The 25,111-nt window shown below is 40.6% G+C and overlaps 1 protein-coding gene across 1 annotated transcript in view; it reads right to left on the bottom strand.

The window, feature by feature from the left end:
* LOC145671878 (beta-galactosidase-like) overlaps positions 1-25,111 on the bottom strand; it is a 96,405-nt gene that overhangs the window by 52,842 nt on the left and 18,452 nt on the right. Inside the window, exons 2-3 of the mRNA XM_081741106.1 lie at positions 20,556-20,719; positions 8,524-8,674 (exon numbers count right to left, since the gene is read on the bottom strand). Of these exons, the coding sequence (XP_081597232.1) occupies positions 8,524-8,674; positions 20,556-20,719 (315 nt within the window). The remainder of the gene's footprint in view (positions 1-8,523; positions 8,675-20,555; positions 20,720-25,111) is intronic.

The following is a 25,111-nucleotide window of genomic DNA, read 5'->3' as shown; positions in this document are numbered from 1 at the left end:
GAAGACTTTTGGATTTCTCGCTAGACTGCAGCAACATAAGTCCATGTAGTTTGATGAAACAAAAGATGACGCGTATAGCTACGGAATTTTCTTGCTGCACATTTTAATTATAATTTTTGCGTTTTTATTTCTCTTTTGTTTTGCATATAATTTAATTTATGTTCAATGCAGTAATAACGGTTTTATCTCTACACTCGCAACATTTTTTTTTACCAAACCTTGTTTTAACATTTATAATATTGTAAAATACAACGAGATTTTAAAATTGTAAAATAGGCTATCTGGCTGAAAGTGACTATGGCTTCATCATCTTTAAAGGGGCAGTAACTCGATCAGTATCTGAAAATTCTATACAGGGTCGCCCAAACGTAAGTATACACCCATGCATTGATCAAGTATAACATTCTAGTTTATGGGTTTATTTGCTACGGCTCTTCCGAGCTTAAGATGTAAGTAAAAATCATTAATAACAAATAATAAAGAAACTAAGTCTACCGGATGGATAACAATAAGAAATGATATAAAATGCAATGAGCTGATCAGTACGGTACCGTATACCTACTTTTGAGCCACCCTGTATTTGATCAGCCTAACTCCTAACGAAAGAAGTTGTTAAATGCTACCTGTTTAACAGAAAAATGGTGCCTAAAGAAGGAATGAAACTCCTTATACAAGAAATATTTTAAAATATTAGGCTAATGATCTTATTATTTGGAACAAAGGTAGCATTCCAGTCATTGGATATTCCAGTGTTTCGGGTAAACTTTAAAAGCTCATACAACTTGCCCAACAGCTCCAAAGTATCCACCAGCAAACCGCACTTCACTTACATTCAAAGTGGACTTCTGTAATTTCAAGGAAGTATTTGACATTCGTACTTGCAAGTGTGTCAGGAAGAAAATAGTCGAAAGATAGTTGTATAAATGCGCTATAAAAGTACCGCAAATCAAGTGGAACTTTTGGGTCGATCAGGCTTCGGTTCGAAAAATGATAATGGGTCCGATTGATAAGATTGTTTCGAGTTCGTTTCAGAAATTAGCAGAGAGAATGGGCCGGGAAGAGATGTTTAGGAAAAAGTATTTGCAAAGTATAACAACCAATACAACTAGTGCTTGTCAGTTGAGTTTTACGGAAGAAAATGAAGCAAGTGATGTAGCCTTGGAAGATGAACCACGTTATCAACTAAACACATCCGATTCAGGAGAGACAGCATGTGAAACACGGTTAGTACAAAACAGGCATCACTACCCAAAGTTAAGGCAAAGGGAAGGATGGAAGGAACTGGCGTTAGTAACCGAGATGCATGCAAGTTAATAAACGCATGCCTGAAAGACATGAAACTGGATAAACCGGAAACATACTAGAATCAACAAAGCTGCGGAGACAACGAGTTTAGTGGAGAGACAAAGAAGCAGAATCTCATTCATTTGATTTGCGCAAGATAGTTTGTGTTTGTTTTGATAGGCGCATAGATGAAAGCAGACTTTTTGGACCAAATGGAGGACAATTAACAAAAAAAGAGGATCAATACGATATTATAACTTCCTAGTGAGCAATATGTGGACCATATTACTTCACAAAGTGGTAAAGCAGGAGATATTTCAAAGGAAATATTCTCTGTTATACGTGACATGGATTCGGGTGATACATTGTGTGCTGTAATATGTGAGGGAACAAACATAAACATCGGTGAACATTCTGGAATTATATGTAGAGTGGAAACAACTTTAAATCGACCTTTAGAGTTACTCATTTGTATGTTGCATCTCCATGAGCTTCCACTGAGAGAATTTTTTTAGAATATTGATGGAAAAACATGAGTACGGAATTTTCCTTTGGAATACATGAGTCCAAAGGAATTTTCTGGGATTTTCGGAAAGATGTCAAGTTTTGATCCACGGGATTTACCAATAGTTGATTTCCAGCCTGTCACTGGAAATAAGGAACTTTGTGTAAATATCACAAAAGATTTTAGTGCTGATCAAAAGTATTTGCTGAAGGCTTCTACCGCATACAGAAGGGAAAGAATAACTGTGATGATGATGCTATAAAAGTTTTACAAACTGCTTCTCCAGATGCTGTTAATCACGCCAGGTAGTTGACGCTCGCCAATCGGACACTTCGTTTATTTAAGGGTACAAAAAGTCCATCTAAAAACCTACTACAGCTTTTAATTTACATTGTTAGAGTGTATGCTCCAAGTTGGTTCGAAATAAAAACCCATTCCAACTGCACTGATGGATCACGCAACTTCCACTTTATTTAGGAGACAGTTCGTAATCTACCCGATAAAGGGATCCAGGAAGCTGCAATAAAATCTCTTAAGATAACTGTTACTTTGCTCACAGTGAAAATATTCTCTTCTTGCAGCTGTTGCACATCCAGGCATTGAGGTGAGAAGAGATGCAGTGAACCAAATTGTTGTTGCAAGGAGGATCAATCAAGCTGGGGTGAAAAAATGTAAATCAAATATTATGATCAATCGTGAAGCAGAAACCTTCTACAATATGATTGGGATGCTTCAGCTATAACGCCACCTCCACTTGTAAACTCAATGTCAGACGAACAACTATTGGCAAAGATGGAAAAGGGACCAAAGAAATTTATAGGCACAAGCAGTTGAACAAATTGTAAAAGGAGTTTTCAGGGTTTCCACCAAAGTTTTTTGTCATAAAGCGAGGCATGGAATGATTGTTTCATCAGAGGAATCAAGAAGTAAATTTGGAATCCTGGACACTAAGCATGCGTTTCTTAAAGCAGATAATTGTAACAATACTTACTGAAGAGAAAAGCTATTTTCTGCCATATGTCTATTTTGGGTTCATTTTAAACAGAAGTTGGGACCCTTAAATTAAAACATAAAAATCTGAAATTTTGCATAGGAAATTCTGTTTACCTGTATCAACTTTTAGAGCTAGAGACAAAAGCTGCTCTTTACATTTCTTGAGTTTTGCCTCACCCTATTGTAGAGTGAGTTACCACATATAATAATACTAAGTGTAATATATTTTAACTTTTTCTAAATAGTAAGTATATTTGTTGTTAATTGTTACTTTAAGAATATATATTAACGTTCTTAGGGGAAATCTTCAGAAAAATACTGAAAATTGGGAATGACGAGGACTTGTAATTTATCAAGATATTCATTACAAGATATACAGGGTGTTTTAAAACAACACCGACAACGTTCGGGAGGTGACTCCTAACATCAAGATAAGACAAAGAGTATACTCTAACCTTGGTGCACAAATGCTTTCTTTCGAAGTTATAAGCTGCCGAAAACATGAAACAATGGACTTTAAGGGTCCATAGCTCCAAAACTATGGGACCTATCCTAGTCGGGTCAAGATTTCACTTAGAAACTAGTATGTAACCTATCCAAATATCCATGTTTCAGAATCCTGTGGTACTTCCGTAACAATTTTTGTAGAGGTAGTTGCAGAGCACTTCAATTTATATGCCCGTAGCTAAATTCCCTGAATAAAAATTGTTGTGTAAGTACGTTAGGATCGTGAAACGGATTTTTGGATACCGCACATATTAGTTCCTAAGTGAAGTCTTGACCCGACTACGATAGGTCCCATAGTTTTGTAGCTATAGATCTTTAAAGTTCATTTTTTCATGTTTTCGGCAGCCTACAAGTCCGAAAGAAAGCATTTGTGCACCTAGGTTGGTCTATACTTTTTGTCTTATCTTGGTGTCAGGAATCACTTCCAAACGTTGTCGGTGTTCTTTTGAAACACCCTGTATATTGTAAGGAAATGATTGATTTAAAGCTGTCCAAAAATGCGTGAATCCGTACCTCAAAATACCGACTTTAACTTCATTGAGATTCTTTGCAACGTAAGGTCAGTATGTATGAGTTACGGCGAAAGAAGTTTTGAAAAAAGCATTACGCACAGCATGGAACAATATTTCTCTACATTATAGCAGGAAAATTGCAATAACCATGCCGAAATGCTTAAAGGAAGTTATAAATTGTGTGTTCGCTATTAAATACTAAATCTATTTACTTGTAGGGAGAACAGATTCTATCTGCCATCTAGTCTGCACATATAACTTGTATTACGTATGGCTCTAACAGAACAAAACGCCGCCACACTATAAACTGAACTTTTGACAATACTCACATAAAAACAAAAACCTTTCAACAACGATGAATTGGAAGACGAGTACGATCGAATAGAGAGAAAAAGGAATCTCAAGAAAATTTGTCAATAATTAAATTCACTGTTAAGGATGTCGGGAGGAAACAGATCCATTTCTATCGATTTTGTTCTGTAGCTTATAGTTCACTCTTCCTTTGATTTCAGGCTTTTTACCCGTGGAACCGTATTCAACCGGTTTTGACGCGGGCTGTTTTTGACTCGGGCCTTTTTGACGCAGGGCTCTTCTAACTCTACCCCTTTTTACGCAGGGCCCTTTTGACTCAGGCCTTTTGGTCGCGGGGAACTTTTGAAGCGGGGCCGTTATGACCAGTGCCATTTTGAAGCGGATAACTTTCACCCGGGCTCTTTCGACGCAGGGCCGTTTTAACTCGAGCCCTTTTGTGGAGGGTCCCTTCGACGCGGGGCCATTTTGACTCGGGTCCTTTTGTTACGGAGACCTTTTTGACATGAACACTTTTGACACGGAGCCGTTTCTACTCGGGCCATTTTGTCGCAGGGTCCTTTTGACTCGGACTCTTTTGACGCGGGGCCATTTGGACGCAGGACCCTTTTGAATCGAGCTCTTTTGTCGCCGAAACTTTATGACCCAGGTCACTTGAAGCGGACCCGTTGCGACTCGAGCCCTTTTGACGCGGTGCCGTTTTGACTCTGGCCATTTACGCAGGGACCTTTTGTCGCGAAGACCTCTTCTCTCGAGCCCTTTTGGCGCGAGGCCGTTTTGAGTCGGGCCCGTCTCCGAGCCCTTTTGACTCGTTTTTTTTGTCGCGGGACACGTCCCCGCCGCATTTCACTACAGCCCTTTTGACGCAGTACTCTTTTGACTCGGGCGCTTTTGTCGGGAAGAACTTTGGCCGTGTAGTGTTTTTGACCCGGGCACTTTGTTTTGGGGCTCCATTTGACCCAGGCCCATTAGATGCAAGGCCCTTTGGACGCAGTGCTGTTTTAACTCGGGCTCTTTTCTCTCGGGCCTTCTTAACTCGGATCCTTTTCACGCAGGAACCTTTCGTCGCGGGGCTGTTTTGAATAGGACCCTTTTCTTGTGGGGTTCTTTTGACTGAGGTCTTTTTGTCGCGGGACCCTTTTGACCCAGTTCCTTTTGACGAGGGGCACTTTTCATTGCAGCCCTTTTGACGAGGTATCGTTTTGACTCGCGTCCTTTTGTCACGGAGACCTTCGGCCGCGGGTTTTTTTGAGTTGGACAATTTGATTGGGGCCCCATTTAACCTAAGCCCATTTTACGTAGGGACCTTTGGACACGGGGCATTTTGTCGCGAGGCCCTTTCGACACGGGCCCTTTTGACGCAGGGACCTTTCGTTGCGGACACCTTTTGACCAGGGCCCTTTTGACGCGAAGCCGCTTTGACTCGGGCCCTGATTTCGCGGGGCGCTTTTGACTCGGGTAATTTTGTCACGGAACCCTTTTGACCCGGGCCCATTTGACGCAATGCCGTTTTGGTTCGGACCCTTTTGTCGCGGGCCCTTTTGAAAGAAGCCGTTTTGACTCGGGCCTTTCTGTCCAGGACCATTTTTGTTGTCCTTCTGACATGGAACCATATATATATATATAATACAGCAGCTGAAATGCCTGGGGCAGGAGTCGGGTATGAGTAAATCGATGATCCAGGGCGCAGTAAAATTAGTTACGCCACTTTTCGTTCTCTTTCCTTCTCTTGTCTCTACATCATGTCTGGAGATGAATGTTCTAATAGGCTACAGTGGCGATTTTAAAAAGTAAGATAATATACGCTATCAATAATAAATGTTATGACTTTTAAAGTACTTAGGACAATAAATCGAAAAACTATATCGGTCTTTTGCTCCCCCTTCCCGTTGGATAAAATCCTATGTTATATTGTATATTGTGCTATCCCATACTGTGTTACATTGTGCTAAACACTGAATAAATAATTCGTGTTTTATTTAATAATAAGAACCTTGTTTACATTTATTACGGCCCTTGCTTTACGACAGCGAAACATATTCACGTTCAGTGTAATCAGTTTCCATTGTGAAATAAGGGCAGTGTGGCCAATGAAATAATTCACGCACACATTTAGGACTTAGAAAAGTGTCCTGGGAACATGTCGTAGTAAATTCCTGAAGAGTGAAAAGCGCCAGTAACAGGTGTTAGCAGTTATTAACTTAACATATAAAACAATAAATTGAAAAGTGAGAATACGAATCTTTTCAGAGATGCCAGTGCGCTGATGCTTCAAATCTATGCCTTTACTCCCTATATCTAAGTTATTTTCTGAGTCAAAATAAAAACTCTTCAAAATTAATCTCAATTTCGTATGCAACCATCCCTTCCTTGGAGTACTGCGCGGTCACATACACGTCACAGCGATGTAAAGGCAGTTTTGGCGACGAGGATACAAGTAAATGAATAACAAGTGGAATCAACTTACCTCCGGTTATTCAAAGTAGGAATCTTCTTTGTCCACACACACCTTTGTACGAGGCTCATGCAAAAAATAAAGGCCGACATTCTTTTATGCAGGGTTAGCAATACTGATGGAGTTGAGCATGCGAAGAACGTGTCCTAGCATTCTGTGCTTGTAACAGAGATAGAATCGTCCGAAAGAAGAAGATCTGTATATGTGCGAGTAACAGTAAGGTGAAATGGCTGTCGTAATACAAAATCCCGCCAAATGTGAAGTGAGATCTGTCATACGATTTACGAACGCCAAAGGACAGATTTCAGCTGACATTCATCGGGTATTGTGTATTATTTACAGACCAACTGTAAAGAGTTCAGGGAAAGTCAGGCAATGTTGTACTGAGTTTCGGGAAGGGCGTTCAAGTATTCAAGACGACGTGAGTAGCGGAAAGATTGTGTTCAGACGAGCGATCTGGAGAAATGCGTTAACAAGTTAGTTCGATCCAATCGTCAGTTCACAAAACTGAACTCGACAAAGAATTGCCAGAAGAGTAAGCGAAAACAGTGAATCAAATTTTGACTGACAGATTTCTTTTTTACACAGATTGTATACAGAAGATTGTGCCAGGCTACCAGAAATGTTTGGAAGTTTATGGTTACGATATGGAAAAATAGTCAAAGTATATACTTGAATGCCAATCACGATAAATTTCCTCTTCTATCATTTTTTAAATATCAGCCTTTTTTGGTATGTGCGATCCAGTAAGCAATGGAATGACTTTTCTGAAGTTCTGGTCTGTGATAGTGTTTAAGATTCTCGTCAATGCATTCTCGATGGTAGGAGCGTAGTAATAAAAAAGACGTCCTTCAGTGTTGCTTTTTGCTTGTGAAAAGAAAGCAATTATAGCTGGACAGGATTAGCGAGGGTAAGTGAGATGTAGTAAAAGCACTGTTTGGGCAGCAAACTCATTAATAACGACTGTGTCGTGTGCTGAGGCATTGCCATGCAACAGCTTCCACTGGAGGCAACTCCATACTTTGGTCTCTCTGATATGATTCTTCACAGCAGATGTTTCAGAATTTCCACATAAAAGCCCCAGTGACAATTTAGCCGCTGCGTACAAGTTCCCCGTCATCTGTTGTCCTTAAAAAATCAATAAGGGAGAGTCTTGATTTTGATTGACGAATTGTTTGAAGTTGGAACGAATCAGGATCCTTCCACTCAGTATTCTGCTGCTTAGTTTCCGAATCGTACTGAAAAACCCAGATTTATTCTCTTCAATAATATTTTGGAAAGAATTTCGTTCCCTTTCAGCAGCGACCATCAGTTCCTGAGAATGACACATTCCAGTTTCTTAAGAAATGGGGCACAAAACTTGCACAGAGCTTCTGTTGCCTTCACTCATCCGTTACATTTGGCGACCACCCGACGAAGTTCTTCTTCACAAGCCGTCTTATTTACAACCACAAAGTCTATCGCTTTGAGACTTGCATTTCGGTCATGTAAAATGATATCACGAACTTTGTCAATCATTTACGTTAATTCTGACAAATCTGCTTGGATCTGGGTACTCATCATCTTCCATAGACCTACTCTCAGCACTGAATTTCTTGCGCTACTCAAAAAGACGCAAACAAGAAAAATAAATGTAAATATCAACTATTTCCTAAGTTCGCTCAAAACTTGATATTCACTTTCCGTTCCATTGTTGAAACGGTGACCAGTTGTCACAATCTCAGTCTACACTTAGCTAGGTCATCCGCTATGCTGGCTACCGACGGAGTTAAAATTTTTCACCATATGTTCTCAAGGTCTCAAACAAGATTCATCACTATGAAAAGCTTCCATGCCACAAGTCACTTTGCAGAAAAAAAGTATCATCTAATTGACGCGCCATCCTATTTTAAGATTTGTATTGGGTTTTTAAATTGGGAATCTAAATTTGTGTCTATTTTCAAGAAAAAAAAACTTACCCATTCTCTTTCTGCACATATATATGGCCCCGGCCTCAAAAGGACCAACAATCCAATATCATTGGCCAATTTGATGAAACGCTCGAGGTCCAGATCACCAGAAAAATCTACAACTCCAGGCTCCGGCTGATGAAGACTCCACTCCACATATCTAGATAAAAAATAAATCTTTTTAACATTTATGATTCCAATAACAAGGAAAAGCTACAGGTATTGAATATTTGATTACCTTACCTTTTCTTTTAGCGATATTCTTTCTTTTAAGAACAAAAGATCGTCTAACTAATTCACTTACTCTATAGCCTAAGGAGTCTTGAGCTTCAATATGGCGTTCACAAAAACTCTCCATTGACTCCTGTTCTTAACTACTTGATCCAGTTTCTACTTTATATTCATATTTCTACAAGATTCATCTTAATGCTGCCCTCCCACTAAATCTTTCTAATGGTCATTTTACGATTAGATTTCCAGTTAAAACTTTGCAAGCGTTCCTACTTTCTTCCATTCTGGCTACATGACTTGCCCACTTGAGCCTCCTACACTTGATGATCCCAACAATGTATGGTAAACATCAAAAGAATACCTCAATATATAAATGAGATATAGGCCTCTTAACAACAGCAATATTGATACATCTAGTAAATCTTCAGGGTTCATTAAACCACTGTAAACCATAGAAAATTTATGCTTGCGTTTAACTATATTATTTATTACTTCCAATTACCTCGTGTCTTCGTGTCTACTGAAATTTTCCCCCTTATTTTTAAAGGTCTTCTAACTAGAATTCTATACACACACTAGTAAAGTGTATAGGTTGTTCCAAAAATAAGCAACTAATTTAGAACATTATTGTACTAACCGATAGATTTTTATATCATTTAAAAGAATTTAATAAACTTTTAACCTTATCATTTGGGTCTTTGTAAAATTGTAATGACGTCACACATGTCTGTCGACATGTGCTCCATCAGTATCTATGCACATAATTCATCCACGGTTGCATGTAATGGATTTTGTAGGAAAGAAGGCGCTATTAGTGACAATAAGTGAGGAATTCGAACTTTGAATTCATCCACAATATTGATCTGAGATCTGTTGTACGCATGTGCTTTAACAAATCTTCATCTCTCTTACCATCTAATGCAGTAAGGGCAAGTGACGGTGCTGCCACAGCTTTACAGAGAATGATCCATTTATATTGGGTTGAATTTGAAAGTGCGACTTAGCTAGAATATGCTGTGTTTCTGCCACTGATTGTGTTCGATCTGCAGTTTCCCTCTACTGACTGTTATCCGGCATTGGAGGTTTCTTTGCATGAGATCGCGTTGCAGCTGTACCAGGGGTATTTATCCCACTTTTCTTTACAGGAATTCCACAGGCTGGAGACGATGCGGACTCGAAGATAGGACATACGCTCCTTGAGGAGTCCGAAAGCGCAATAGTCTATTAGGTTGGCATTTAGACTCTTGACAGGGATGTTAGAGAAGTGAATTGCCGAAATTCCAGTTTCCTGTTCTATACGGTGATAGAATTCCAGCGAAGTTTTCGCCGTATGACTGAATGTCTTGTCTTGATGCAGTTTAACCAGCTTCATGTCTTGTCCATACAATACTGGGATTTCATGGTGGTACATTTCAGTAAGGACACGAGTTTAGTAGTGCGAAGCATTGATTTTGACGTTTCACTCCATCTTTCGCAGATGCAGTTTCCCCCTGTATGAGACCGGCCACAATCATGAACCTTTTGAAAAACTCTCTGCGTACTGGCTGAAGGATGATCATCGGCCCTTAGCACCATCATGTCTGATGTAGTGACACAAACGTTACCACAGTTTGTGAGTTAAATATACGTCTCATCAAAAGTAACAATACACATACACCAATAACCCATGAGATGACGTTTATAGAGCCTCCTGTAGTTCCTTTCTCACTCAGCTCTCACTCACTCACTCAGCGCAGTTAATTGTCGTCTCAAATCTGCGGCATTTGGAGACCATAGTAAGCTGTGTGGAGATTTTCGTAGGTCGTCATACGCAGAACCACACGCAATAGGGGCGGGTTTCTCATCATAGGAGGCCGGTTTCAAGCTGCTCGCGTCGTTGGTAGACCTAGAACTATGTGCCGCATATTTCCGTATAATACATTAGAGCTAGTGGTCTACCTCTACGTTTTATCTGACGTTGACAAGACGTGTTGTGGCCGCTCAGCCTATTTGATGGATTAGTAGAGCTCTGATGCACCCGACCCGCTTTCCTCAATCTGGACCTTGGTCATTGTGCACGATGTTCACAGTCAAGATTTGTTCCTAACCTTGACGCTTTAGCGTGTATACCCCATTCTCTAAGGGAGTGGGATACGCCCACTGCGCGGCAGAGGCGAGGCTCCATCTACCAGTTACCTACTGGTGAATTCAGACTGCTATCAAGCCAGTCCTACCATACTCTGCAGGTATGGCGCCCGAATGTTTCAAGGCAAGCTCACCTTCCCCACGCGCTCACCGTTACCCAGATTCCTGGGATTAGCTCCCATGTGATACTGAATCCCACGGTATGACCACAGCCCGGCAGAGTCCAACCCAAATCCGGGAGCCCCAGACATGCCCGAGGGGGCTTGTTCAGTCCCGGCTACCTCTATCGTTCAATTGACAACCGCCTTCGCGTGTAGAGGTACCACGCACACGTCGAGATATTCCCATATCTCATCATGGTTCTTATGGTACATGTTAAGTCACCATCTGAGTTTGGTGCCGGCCCATAGCCGACCGAGTCTCTCCCTTCAGCGAGGTCAGTGCTTTTGCCCAGATTCCTGGGATAGGCACCTCCCCCACCTCCGTTCAGTCCCTCAACCAGAAGGAATCCGACACGCCCCTCCCGGTAGGATCGTTTAACCCTTAAGGGATCTGGGGTTTTTGGGCTATTTTTTAGACTTTCAGTCAAGCAGCTACTGCATCGTCACTATTTATCCTAGGGTTATGGTTCATACCTCATTCTCTTCAGAATGGAGCTGGCTTTCAAATGATACCACTTGCATGCTAATACCGTATACCAGGAGCGGGAAAAATGATGTCAAAGGGAAATTTTCGGAGAGAATTTTTTCTCGCACTTTGGGCCCCCCTGGAGCGGCCCTGTGTGAACGTAGCCATCTAAAAAAATCTGATAAATAGTACTTCGTATACTGAATGTGTGTGCCAAATTCCAAATTTCCATCTTGAATACGAAGGGCGGGAGAAATTTTATCAGGAATTTCCACCATTCCCCAAATTACCCTAAAACACCATGATCTCAGGTAAAAAAAATTCCTGAGACATCCCTAATTACCCTAGGGTCATGTTTCACCCATCATTCTCTTCAGAATAGAACTGCCTTTCACGCGGTATGACTCACGTGTCCCCATCATGTATCTAAGGCGGGAAAATGAGGAAATACGGGATTTTTTGGGTCTAAATATCCTTTTTTCAAGTTTTAGCCCCCCTGGACCCCCGTTTTACCGCAGAGATCTGAAAAAAATCTGGTAAACACTACTCGGTGGGCTGAATGTTTATGCACAATTCCAATTTTCCAGGTACAAAAGTAAGCCCGGCAAAAAAATATACCGACAATGACCCATATTCCCGTATACAGAGGGAAATTTTAAAACATTCCCTGAGACATCCCTAATTACCCTAGGGTAATGTTTCGCCCATCATTCTCTTCACAATAGAACTGCCTTTCAGGCGGTACCATTCACTTGTCTCCATCATGTATCTAAGTCGGGAAAATCCCGTGAAAGGAATTTTTTGGTAAAAATTTCCCTTTTTCAACGTTTAGCCCCTCTGTGCCCCCCTGTTTTAACGCAGAAATCTGAAAAAAATCTGGTAAATACTGCTCGGTGGACTGTATGTTTGTGCAACATTTCAATCTTCTACGTGCAAAAATAAGCCCGCCAAAAATACATTACATAAACCCCCCCCCCAGAAAGTATTACACGAAAATATAAATTTTAGACTTATGACGTCATCACCTTCTATCTCTCGACGCAGGAAGGTGTGAAACCATACGTAATGTCTTCTACAATGCCTCTGGACTTCAAAAAAAAAAAAAAACCGGACGAAAAAGCTCAAATAGGAGAGTTATAACGCAATGTACCATGAAACACCCCGTATGGTACAAATTGTACCGTAAGATCCCCAAAGCGCTAAGCAAGACGGGACCTCCTCTAATTACGGTAGAGGTAGACCGTACGTTACCAGAGCCTAGACTATCTGTTCAAAACATACATTGTCATTGGGAGCCGTGTCTCCCTAGGGAGCCGTATCTCCCCTTGTAGGCCCGCCCAAACAATACGGAGCTACCTATATTTTACGTATCTAGGTATTACGTACACGTCGTAGCTAAGCTACATTCTGAACCCAATGGTACGTACAGGACACCATTAAGAGGGACCACAACACCCTCTTTCGGTAGGTGGGTTGGAATACGGAACTTTCTCTTATTACGGTAGAGGCACACCGTACATTACCAGACCCAATGGCTGCTATAGACTGTCTACCTTTAATGACAAAGGCCATTTGGGAGCTGCGGCTCCCCTGGTAGGGTCGTCGAGACCCTGCACCCAGTAATGACAACGAAACCTGGGACGAGAGCACTTCCTCAGCGCTCCTGAGGTACCAGTGTGCGTTACGATACTAGGTATCCTATCCCAGACCCAAGAGCACACATTACACGCTCCTTGAGGGCAGTACCTACATCATCATCTCGGTAGGGCATTGAATCCGCCCACACTTTGGACACACCAACTACCCACTCTTTCATACGTGTTGCGGTACCACGTAGCCTTATATCCCGGGTCCTAGGGCATGACCTAGTTGCTCATTTCGGAGGGTAGCCGAAGCCTCAAGACAGTCTGTGAGGAAGAGCTGCCCTCGGTATTGGACATCTGAGATAGATACTTGTTTCCAAGCACCACTCGAACCTATCTCCCCTTCAAAGCATCCGCCTCTCCACAAGGCATGAGGTAACCGACTGTCACGAACGGGTCCCTCCTTCTTTCTCAGCACGGTCTTGGGACCAGCCACGGCGGGGTTATTTCCGTGTAATACAATTCAAACTGACATGACCTAAACGCAAAATACACACTACGCATTTCAACGATGCGCAACGCGGTAAACTTACAGTTGGAAAGCGCCACAATGAACCTCTCTCAGAATGTGTTCAGTTTCGGCGGAATTAGACTCCGCTCGATCACACTACTCTCATGCGCGACTAACAAGATACTGTTGCTTGCCTTGTGGGAATGTCACCGTAATTAGTTGCGCATTCGCGGTACAGTTGCACACTGACTTTAGCTTAATATAATTGGATCAACTTCTGTATGTTTAACGCCTGTCCAGTAGGGAAGAAAATTGTGACTAATTATCATTTTTAAAAACAAACACGAATGAGTCAGTGATTTGGCAATTCCATCAGTGGTCTGCACACCCAAGAAGAATCCTGAGTCAAAATAATAATCAGCCAAATACACCAAGCCTTCATTACTACATAGTTAATTTGTCATACTAAATTTCTCCCACGATGGATAGAACACGAAAACCCTAAACTCTAGCCAGCACGATCACCGGACTTAAACACGTTGAATTTCGAAGGTATCTAACTACTATCTAATGATATACAGGTCGTTCAGTTATTTCTAAACATATTTACATATTTTTGGAACATCCTACTTCATATGCCTCGATCATATTATCTCCATTATATTTGGTGACCCAAACATGTTGTGAAGCTCTAAAGTATTCAATGACATTTCAAATATCAAACTTGAAACTTCATCGTTTTATGATTTTGAGCTTCAACTTAATTTTGACTTCGTTTCATAACAGTTTGAAATTTTTTAATCAATAATAGGTGTGTTATCAAACGTAGCGATATGTTCCTACAACACCTTTGGAGTAGTCCTGAATTTTATGTGTTATTTCAACGTACATCTACCAGGTTGTAGAAAAATGTCTGATTTAAAAGTATGTGAATCACCAAAACAAACGCAAAATCTCATAAACGTGAAAAACAAGTTTCTTCGGAATTGAAGACTTTGGGGCAAAACCCCGTTAAGTCCAAAAACTGAAAGTGTAAAGGAGATAGCTTCACAAGGGTTTCTCCTCATCCGATTTTCTTCAAACTTGGCACCTATATACTAGACCGAAAATAAATCGAAACGTATTGTTTTCTTTCTTTCGAAAAATAGGTGAAGGGGGCAAAGGGCTCTTTTTCAAAAACGGGTCCCCTTCATTAAAGGACTACCGTTTCTGCGAGAAAAGGGTTACAGAGGGGAATATCCAATTCGAAATGACAAACGACCCCGCACAATCCTCACGGAAGTTGAATTTCGGTGGAATTGCTTGAAGCTGTTATATGTTGTAGATATGGTGTTCCTGAGAAAAAGTCTGAATGGGCACAACCAGAAATCACTGACCGTTTGGCCACTACAGAGCCACTTTTTTAAAAACAGACGAAGATACCGACATTCTGGATTTCGATAAAAATGACTGAAACCGTGATATGTTGTAGATATTGTGATCATGAGGAAATGTCTTAATGGGCATAACAACCCACCACTGATTCTTTGGCAACTGTGAGGCCATTTTTTTGAAAGCAGCCGGAGATTGTGACATTCTGGATTTCGATTAAAATAACTGAAACTGTGATATGTTGTAGATGTTGAGATCCTGAGAAAAAGTCTCAATAAGCACAACTGCCAATCACTGACCGTTTGGCCATATTTTTGAAAACAGCAGAAGATAACGTTATTCTGGATTTCGGTTGAATTGCTTGAAACCGTGATACGTTGTAGATATTATGATCCTGATAAAAAGTCTCAATTTGCAAAAGCATCCATCACTTACCGTTTGGCGACTACAGGATCACTTTTTTAAAAGAGCTGAAGATAACGGTATTCTGTATTGTGACGGAATTGCTTGAAACCGTGATATGTTTTAGATGTTGTGATCCTAAGAAAAATCTCAAGAGGCACAACTACCCATCACTGACTGTTTGGCCACTATAGGGCCACTTTTTAAACGAGCAACAGGTAACGAACGGTTTTCTGGATTTCGGTGTAATTGCTTGAAACTGTGATATGTTATACAGCGTGATCTGAAAATGGCATACCTCTAATAGGTGTTTTCTGACGGTTTTAGGTTTTACCAACATTTCTTTGGTAACATTGCTTGGCATGGAGGACTAGGATGGAGCACCCGTGCACTTCGCGATTTACGTGCGAAATTAAATGAATCAGATGTGATGATTTCCAATTTCAACATTTTGAGTTGGACCCCGACGGTATCCTGCGAGGGACCCTGGAACATTTTTTACTTTGAATTATTATACTTTTGAAATAACGAGATATCCGTGTTTTTGTTTTTACACCTATCCCACCGCTTCAAATATATACGAGTGGCCGCAGACTTTGCAATAAAGATTGTGTTGACATTTTGACCCACCGCTATTTTGCACAGGCTTATAGTCGAGAGTCGAGACTTGATTTATCTACTTTCATTTAACATCAACTTTCATACGATATGCATGTTGACGACGGATTCCATTTAAAAATTTTGAGTTTGACCCCGTCTGTGACCCTGCGGGGAACCCTGGAACAATTAATTTTACTTTGATACGTAATCCTTTTGAAATGATGAAAGACACGTATTTCTGTTTTCATATCTGTCTCACCAGATTTCAGATTTTTCGGGGTTGCAACGGACTTTATGGACACGCTTGAAGATTTTAATAAAAATCAGTAAAGTGTTGTCCCCAAGCGGAATGTATGAAACCTCCCCAATTTTAGTAACCGGTTTTGATCTTACCTTGACCCAAGCTTTCAGGAAATATATACATAACCCACAGTTTGTGAGTTCAGGTTCAAGTACATTCCTAGTTAGTTTTACTCAATCTTATGAAAATCCAGAACATCGTTATACTCGCCTGTTTTCAAGAAAGTAGCCCGGCCGTGACCAAACGATTAGTGATTTGTGATTGTGACCATTGAGACATTTTCTCAGGAACACCATATCTACAACATATAACAGCTTCAAGCAATTCCACCGAAATTCAACTTCCGTAAGGATTCTGCGGGGTCCTTTGTCATTTCGAATTGAACATTGCCCCCTGTAACCCTTTTCTCGCAGAAACGAAAAAACCAGTACGTCTTATTTTGAAGTCATCTTTGTATCGGCAGAGTGTAGTTTCTTTAATGTAGCCCTTTAAACAAGGGGACCCGTTTCTGAAAAAGGGCCCCTTGCCCCCCTTCACCTATCTTTCGAAAGAAAGAAAACAATACGTTTCGATTTATTTTCGGTCTAGTATATAGGTGCCAAGTTTGAAGAAAATCGGATGAGGAGAAACCCTTGTGAAGCTATCTCCTTTACACTTTCAGTTTTTGGACTTAACGGGGTTTTGCCCCAAAGTCTTCAATTCCGAAGAAACTTGTTTTTCACGTTTATGAGATTTTGCGTTTGTTTTGGTGATTCACATACTTTTAAATCAGACATTTTTCTACAACCTGGTAGATGTACGTTGAAATAACACATAAAATTCAGGACTACTCCAAAGGTGTTGTAGGAACATATCGCTACGTTTGATAACACACCTATTATTGATTAAAAAATTTCAAACTGTTATGAAACGAAGTCAAAATTAAGTTGAAGCTCAAAATCATAAAACGATGAAGTTTCAAGTTTGATATTTGAAATGTCATTGAATACTTTAGAGCTTCACAACATGTTTGGGTCACCAAATATAATGGAGATAATATGATCGAGGCATATGAAGTAGGATGTTCCAAAAATATGTAAATATGTTTAGAAATAACTGAACGACCTGTATATCATTAGATAGTAGTTAGATACCTTCGAAATTCAACGTGTTTAAGTCCGGTGATCGTGCTGGCTAGAGTTTAGGGTTTTCGTGTTCTATCCATCGTGGGAGAAATTTAGTATGACAAATTAACTATGTAGTAATGAAGGCTTGGTGTATTTGGCTGATTATTATTTTGACTCAGGATTCTTCTTGGGTGTGCAGACCACTGATGGAATTGCCAAATCACTGACTCATTCGTGTTTGTTTTTAAAAATGATAATTAGTCACAATTTTCTTCCCTACTGGACAGGCGTTAAACATACAGAAGTTGATCCAATTATATTAAGCTAAAGTCAGTGTGCAACTGTACCGCGCATGCGCAACTAATTACGGTGACATTCCCACAAGGCAAGCAACAGTATCTTGTTAGTCGCGCATGAGAGTAGTGTGATCGAGCGGAGTCTAATTCCGCCGAAACTGAACACATTCTGAGAGAGGTTCATTGTGGCGTTTTCCAACTCTAAGTTTACGGCGTTGTGCATCGTTGAAATGTGTAAAGTGTGTATTTTGAGTTTAGGTCATGCCAGTTTGAATTTATTACACGGAAATAATTTCGCCGTGGCCGGTCTCAACACTGTGCTGAGAATGGAGGAGGGGCCCCTTCATGACAGCCTGTTACCTCTGCCTTGTGGAGGACCGGATGCTTTGAAGGGGAGATAAGTTCGAGTGGTTCTTGGAAACAAGTATCTATCTCAGATGTCCAGCACCCAGGGCAACTCTTCCAAACAGACCGTCTTGAACGCTGAACAACAACCTACTGGCGGAGGTGAGGCTTCGACTATCCTCGGAAATGGGCAACTAGGCCATGGCGTTGGGCCCGGGATATAAGGCTTCGTGGTACCGCAACACGTATGAAAGAGTTGGTAGTTGGTGTGTGTAAAGTGTGGGCGGGTCCAACGCCTTACCGAGATGATGATGTAGGTACTGCCCTCAAGGAGCGTGCAGTGTGTGCTCTTGGGTCTGGGATGGGATACCTAGTATCCTAATGCACTCTCGTACTTCAGGAGCGCTGAGGAAGTGCGGAACTCTTCGTCCCAGGTCTCGTTGTCATTACCGGGTGCAGGGTCTCGACGACCCTACCAGGGAAGCCGCAGCTCCCAAATGAACAGAATTCTTGAACCAAACGACCAATCTCTATCGAATTTTCAACATAGATGAGGTTCGAGTTTGGGATGTTTTTTTTTTATCATTTCACTTTGTCGGAGCAACATAGAGAAAGGGAGGAGGGGAAGATATACTAAAATCAATATGTATAAAAATAAAAGTGACTATATTTGTGAGTTAAGAAGTCCTGAACCACCCGAACGATCTCAATCAAATTTTCAACATAGATAACGTTCGAACCTGGAAAGATTTTCATCATTTCAATTTGACGGTAGATATTAGGGATGCGGGAGAGGAGGAGGGGAAATTTATAAAAATGAATAAAACTTAATAATTCTTGAACCACCTGACCGATCTCGAACAAACTTTCAACGTAGATAAGGTTCGGGCTCGAGATGTTTTCGTCATTTCAGTTTTACATTGCAACGCAGGGGAGGGGGAAGGGAAAGATATATATGTAAAAAAAAAATAAAAGTGATTGTCTTTGTGACTTCATCATGCTTAAACCACCCGGCCCATCTTAACCAAACTTTCTACATAAATTAGGCTCGGACCTGGGGTGATTTTTATCATATTACTTTCACGGTAGAACTTAGGGAAGGGGAGGAGACGAGAGAGATCTACAAGAGTAAATAAAGCTTAATAACTTTTGAACCACCTTTCTGTTCTCGATCAAACTTTCAACATAGATGACTTTCAGGCCTGGGATGATTTTTGTCATTTAACTTTAACGGTACAACTTAGGGGAGAGGGATATGGGGAGATATATAAAAATAAATAAAACATAATAACTCTTGAACCACCGGACCGATCTTGATCAAATTCACAACCTAGATGAAGTTTAAACATGAGATGAATTTTGTCATATCACTTTGACGGTGTATTTTAAAGGTGGGGGAGAGTAGAGACATTTAAAAATGATCGAAGATGACCGATATTAGTGTCGAATCCATAATTTTCGGGGTCGTTGAGATGAACAATGGCACTTCCGATGCCGTGCCCTGCAACATTGGGAGAGGAGGGGGACATATAAGTATAATCGAAAATGACCGATATTAAAGAGTTCTTCAGTAACAATAAAAAGCGACTGAGTAACGGAACATTATGATTTTTTTTCTTAATTTAACCCAGCGAAGCGGGTAATTGATACTAGTACTACAATAATAAATTCAAAACTCTGTAATTCAGTTACAAGTGGAAGCATTTAAGTGGACGATTAATTTGTTTCAATTATTTGATTGAGTGGATTGTCGTTTAGCGTCCCATTCAGCACTATGTAATTTGGACTTACAGCTTAACGTAGGGCAGGAATTACATGAGCTACAGCCACGATTCGAACCCAGGTCTTCTGCGCCGAAGATATGTAAGTGCTGTAAGTTGTTCTTATTATGTTAACGGGTTGAAATGGTTTATTGTTTTTAAAAAAATATTTTTCTTTTATTTTCTATATATACATTCTTCATTTCCTAAATAATAAACAAGTTTAATAAACAATATTTGGGAGGCCGGGCGGCCATTCTTCCGACCTTCTATGGCTTCACTGTGAATAATGTCACGTGGAACAAAAATTTTGTATTATCAAATGTTTTAACAATGTTGGTTTTTGAATCAAGGCAAAGTTATTACTTTAAAGCTAATTTAGAAGTTTAATAATGTCACAATGGATTGTCTTAAATGTTTGCTTCAATTCTCAAAAATTTAAGACGTGAATATTAAGTTGATCGCCATCTTCTGTCAAAACCGATCAGTTTCGTCAATATTTACTGTGAATTTACTACGATACAAAATAATTATTTATGGCAAATTCAATGATATTGGTGACTTGAACCTAAGTCTGTATCTGAAGATATAAAACTTCAATGGAGGCTATGTATAAAAGAAGGAAAGAAATACTAAGTTGTGTCAAGATTGTCAACAGTAAAATGATGAATGAGAAACGAAAAGAGTACCTTTCAAGTAATCTCCATGTAACCTAAAATTAATTTCTAATTTAATTTACATTCTCACAAGTCTAGAAGCAACCATAAAAGAAAAGAAAACTTACGTTGAAACTGCGTTTAGTCCAGCTGCCTTGAATTTCAGTAGTCTGTCTTCCCAATAAGGGGATGGAACACGGAAGTAATGAAGTGAACCGGATACATATTGGAAAGGTTCCCCATCTTTTAAGAACTGGTTATTCATGTAGTCTATCCTGAACTCTCGACTTGACTGCAAAAATGAAAAATGATCAACAACAAAATACGACACAATATACGCATACTACAAATGAAATCTTTCAGTTTAACATTCCGCGATTATGCCCACTGGGCTAATGGAGATGGATGATTTGGGGAAGTGAATAAGGATGATAATGTGGGAGGAAACGGAAGTACCTACAGAGGTTGTTCAGTCTACATCTGCCAATTTCGACTTACCTAAAATTTTAGAAGAATCCATGGCGCCAGGTCCGTAAGTACTCGATGTGTTTCTCTTGGTTCCTAACAATAGCCCCACAGCGTAATTTCCATTGTAATAGGCTTGTCTGAAGAACTGGGAGGGGAATCTTGTCCCATTTCTTTTGCACAGCTTTCCAAAGTCCTTCCACAGTTGTCACACGCCGTTTTCCCAAAGCCCGCTTCAGCAATCCAAATCCACAATAGTCCATAGGACTTGCATCTAGAGATTTAACAGGTACCTCATTGAAAGGTATCACCTGTATACCACTTGCCTCCTCCATCTCCCTGTAGAATGTGAGGGACGATCGTGATGTATGTGATGAGGCCTTGTCCATGTGAATGCGCACCAGATAGGCGTCATTTCCGTACATTGTTGGAATCTCATGCTCGTAGATCGGCCGCATGATCTACTCCTGAAAATACTGTGAATTTATTTGGTAGTTCTTCGCCACCCTACGAATCTTCAGTTTACCTCGGTAACAGTAGCCAGTAACGACCATGAACCCTTTTGGGAAGGATTCTTTACAGACACGGATACACCTTCTGATGTTCATGTTCTTGGCGCCTTTCTCTCGGTACATGATGGCAACTGGGTTTGCCGCAGTAAGAAAGGTAAATCCATGCTTCATCGAGCGTTACGACGTACATCCACCTTTGTTTTGCCAGATGCAGTTCGTACAGCTTCCGGGCGTTACACTTTCGTTCCTTTTGGTGGGCATCCGTGAGAAGATGGCCGCGAGCTTTCATGACTTTTTCCAGCTTGAGTTGATGGTGTAACGTCCGGCTCACAGTCCCCAAAGCCACGTCAAGACGATTAGCCATAAACCTTTGTGTTGGCGGATTTTCTTGCATTGCCATTTTGCGAAGTTTCCTCTGCATGCTGGAGGTGGCCTTGGTGCATTCCCGCTTCCTAGGTAGCTTCGTTGGTGATCCAAATGGTGGAGCTTCGTTGCCCTTGTACTTTTTGATACCATTTTTTATTCCACTTAAAATGATGTTGCAACCATTCTTCTTGCACTGTTTTCTAGTGACAGAAACACTAAAGTGGGCGTCATAAAGAGCCGCAACATAGCTTTCCCAAAACCGGCTTAGTTTGGACGGCTTTTTGGTGACAGTGCGGAAACCCATACACTTGAAAACAAATTTAACACAACACTCACAACAATGGCCCTGTTTTGTGCGTTATTGTCGTCCACGCGGAGAAACAAGTCCATTCCCAGGAAGCCACTGCACTACACTGCAGGACGCCACTAGCCAGGTCGGGTGAGTCCATTCTGCCCGGGAGGGGGAAGGAACGAAATCGGCCAAACGTAGGCTGAACAACCTCTGCATAATCTCATTTTTGACCTTTTTACCTTTTTTGAGGGGTACTTATTTGGTCTAGGAATTAATTCGTGCGGTTGGTACGCACACATTGAAACTGTAGTACAAACACAAAATACATAAATACCTTAAGAAAAATATTGTCCATCGCTAGCCACCACTTTCGCCCATCTGTCAGGCAATGTACGGATTCCGTGGCGAAAGAAGTCCTCATCCTTGGAAGCGATCCAGTCAGAGACCCATGTTTCGATATCTTCTGAAGAAGTAAACCGCTGTCCAATCAAATCGTTGTTCATGCAATCGAACAAGTAGTAGTCCGAAGGAGCAACGTCTGGTGAATACGGCGGGTGGGGTAAAACTTCCCATCCGACATTTTCTAAATAGGTTTTGACCGGTTTTGCGACATGTGGGCGAGCGTTATCATGTTGAACAATAAGTTTATCATGTCTGCTCTCCCATTCTGGTCGTGTTCTGGCCAGAGCTTGCTTCAAACGCATTAATTGTCGTCGATAACGTTCTCCATTCATAGTTTCACCCGGTTGCAGCAGCTCATAGTACACCACACCTTTCATATCCCACCATATGCACAGCATAACCTTTGCACAGTGAATATCTCGTTTTGGTTGTGATGGACCTGGTTCACCTGGTTTCACCCAGGCCTTTTTTCGTTTAGGGTTCTCGTAATGGATCCACTTCTCATCACCCGTAATAATTCGATGCAGAAACCCCTTTCTGCTCTGTCGTTGAAGCAGCAATTCGCAAATGGTTTTTCGTCTTTCAACGTCTCTGTCTTTCAATTCATGTGGAACCCAATGTGACATCTTTTGAATCATTCCCATGGCTTTCAAGCGTTTGGAGACTGTTGTTTGATCTACGCCTAATGCTGCTGCAAGTTGTTCCTGCGTTTGACACGAATCCTGCTCGAGCAATGCTGTCAATTCTTCGTCTTGAAATTTTTTTGGCTGTCCAGCTCGCTCTTGGTCTGCCAAGCCGAAATCACCACTTCTAAACCGTGCAAACCACTTCTGACACGTTCGCTCAGCTAGAGCATGGTCACCATACACTTCCACCAAAATACGATGACTTTCAGTCGCACTTTTCTGCATGTTAAAGTAATGCAGCAGGACACCCCGCAAAAACACTTTATCAGGCACAAATTGCGCCATGTTCACTTAAATACAAACTGGTGTTGTTGACGCTTTAATCCACTGCCCTATACTACGAACGATACGCGATGACAGAGGTTTGCAACACATGTGTGGATACACGGAACTGTGGGACGCTCCGTTCGTTGCACCATCTCTTGTCCACCCGCACGAATTAATTCCTAGACCAAATATAATCTCATATTTTAGGTATTTGGAATTGGAATAAAAACTTGAAATTTGGTATGCTTAAACGTTTTTGATAGCGTTACCTAAGTAAATCACCAAAAATAAAAATTTTGAACTTTAGTAGTTTTATTGGGAAGTGAAAAATCTTTCCCATGTTATTTATATGGGACATTTACACCCCCACAATTTTAGGCACTTCCGGCAGGATCAAAACAATGAAATTTAGTATGATTTGATTCTTCTGGAACTAACTCACAGGAAAATTGCCCATAGAGAATATTTTTAGTTTTTAAGGGGTCTAAAGGAAGGATGAAAAAGCCCATGTGATTTAAATGGGCGTTTTCTTCGGATACAAAATCTTCTCATTTAGATAGTTGAAATAGGAAAAGAAACTTGGAATTCGGTAAAATTGTGGGTTTAAGAGATGCAAGGACATAGGCCGAACAAATGAGGGATCTGGAGGCGGAATTCCGAGCTGGGCCAAATGCAGGAAATGTTAAGAGCAATACACGAAATTCACTCTTGATGCAAAAGCTAATAGCCTACATAAGAGAAGTGAGGCCGTAGGCCGAGCAAACACGGGGGTCTGGGAGCCGAGCCCCCAGCTAACCAATGGCTAGTTTTTTATAGAAACAAATCCAGAAGTGATATATTGACGTGTCTTCAATTGTTTTAAATTTTTAGGTCTTGTAAGTGATTGTTGTAGACTGATTAAAGTATTTTGAATAATGAAGTTTAGCTTTTTCTCCACAGTAAGTTGTAATCATCTTTGACAAGAATTGAGAAGACAGAATTGAAATAAAGGATTTAAACTAAGAAATTAGTATGAAATTTGGCGAGATAGGTGGAGGAAGGTAGGGTAGCAAAATCTCCGCTCGCCCTATTATTATTATTATTATTATTATTATTATTATTATTATTATTATTATTATTATTATTATTATTATTATTATTATTATTATTATTATTAAGTATTCTGCATTTCGGCATGTCCTGGTACTAGATTTTTTCTTTTTTTTATGATTTAGGCCTGGAAATGTTTCTTCCACGTTTTTCGGTCGTCAGCTTCCTCTTTTAACTCCCAATATTTTCTTCTGTTTCTCAAATCATCCATCAGTTGTGTTCTTCCTATTCCTCGCTTTCCTTTCATCTTCCCTTCTATGGCGGTATGAAGAAAAAAAATTTCTTCGCAAGATGTGTCCAATCCAATTAGCCTTCCTACGAAGGATGCAGGCTAGAAGTGCCCTATTCTCCCCGATCCGTTTTAAAACTATTCTCTCTTTCCATTTTATCTTTTCGAAGCTCTCTCAATATTTCTTCTCTAATTTCCGTAATGTCCAAGTCTGTGAACCATACAGTCCAATGCTCTAGATATAGCACTTGACCAACTTCTTCTTAAGTCCAATATTGAGCCTGTTAGTCGCCTAGGCGCCGTTAACGCAGTGGTACCAACCTATAAGAAAAATAACATTTTGTGGGACTCTTGACAATTTCTCGAAAAGGGCTAA

This window comes from Thermobia domestica, chromosome 15 (assembly GCF_964235325.1).
Source record: "Thermobia domestica chromosome 15, izTheDome1.hap1.1, whole genome shotgun sequence".
NCBI classification, from domain to species: Eukaryota; Metazoa; Arthropoda; class Insecta; order Zygentoma; family Lepismatidae; genus Thermobia; species Thermobia domestica.
The sequence above is the reverse complement of the archived record's forward strand: the minus strand, read 5'-3'. Positions and strand labels throughout refer to the sequence as shown.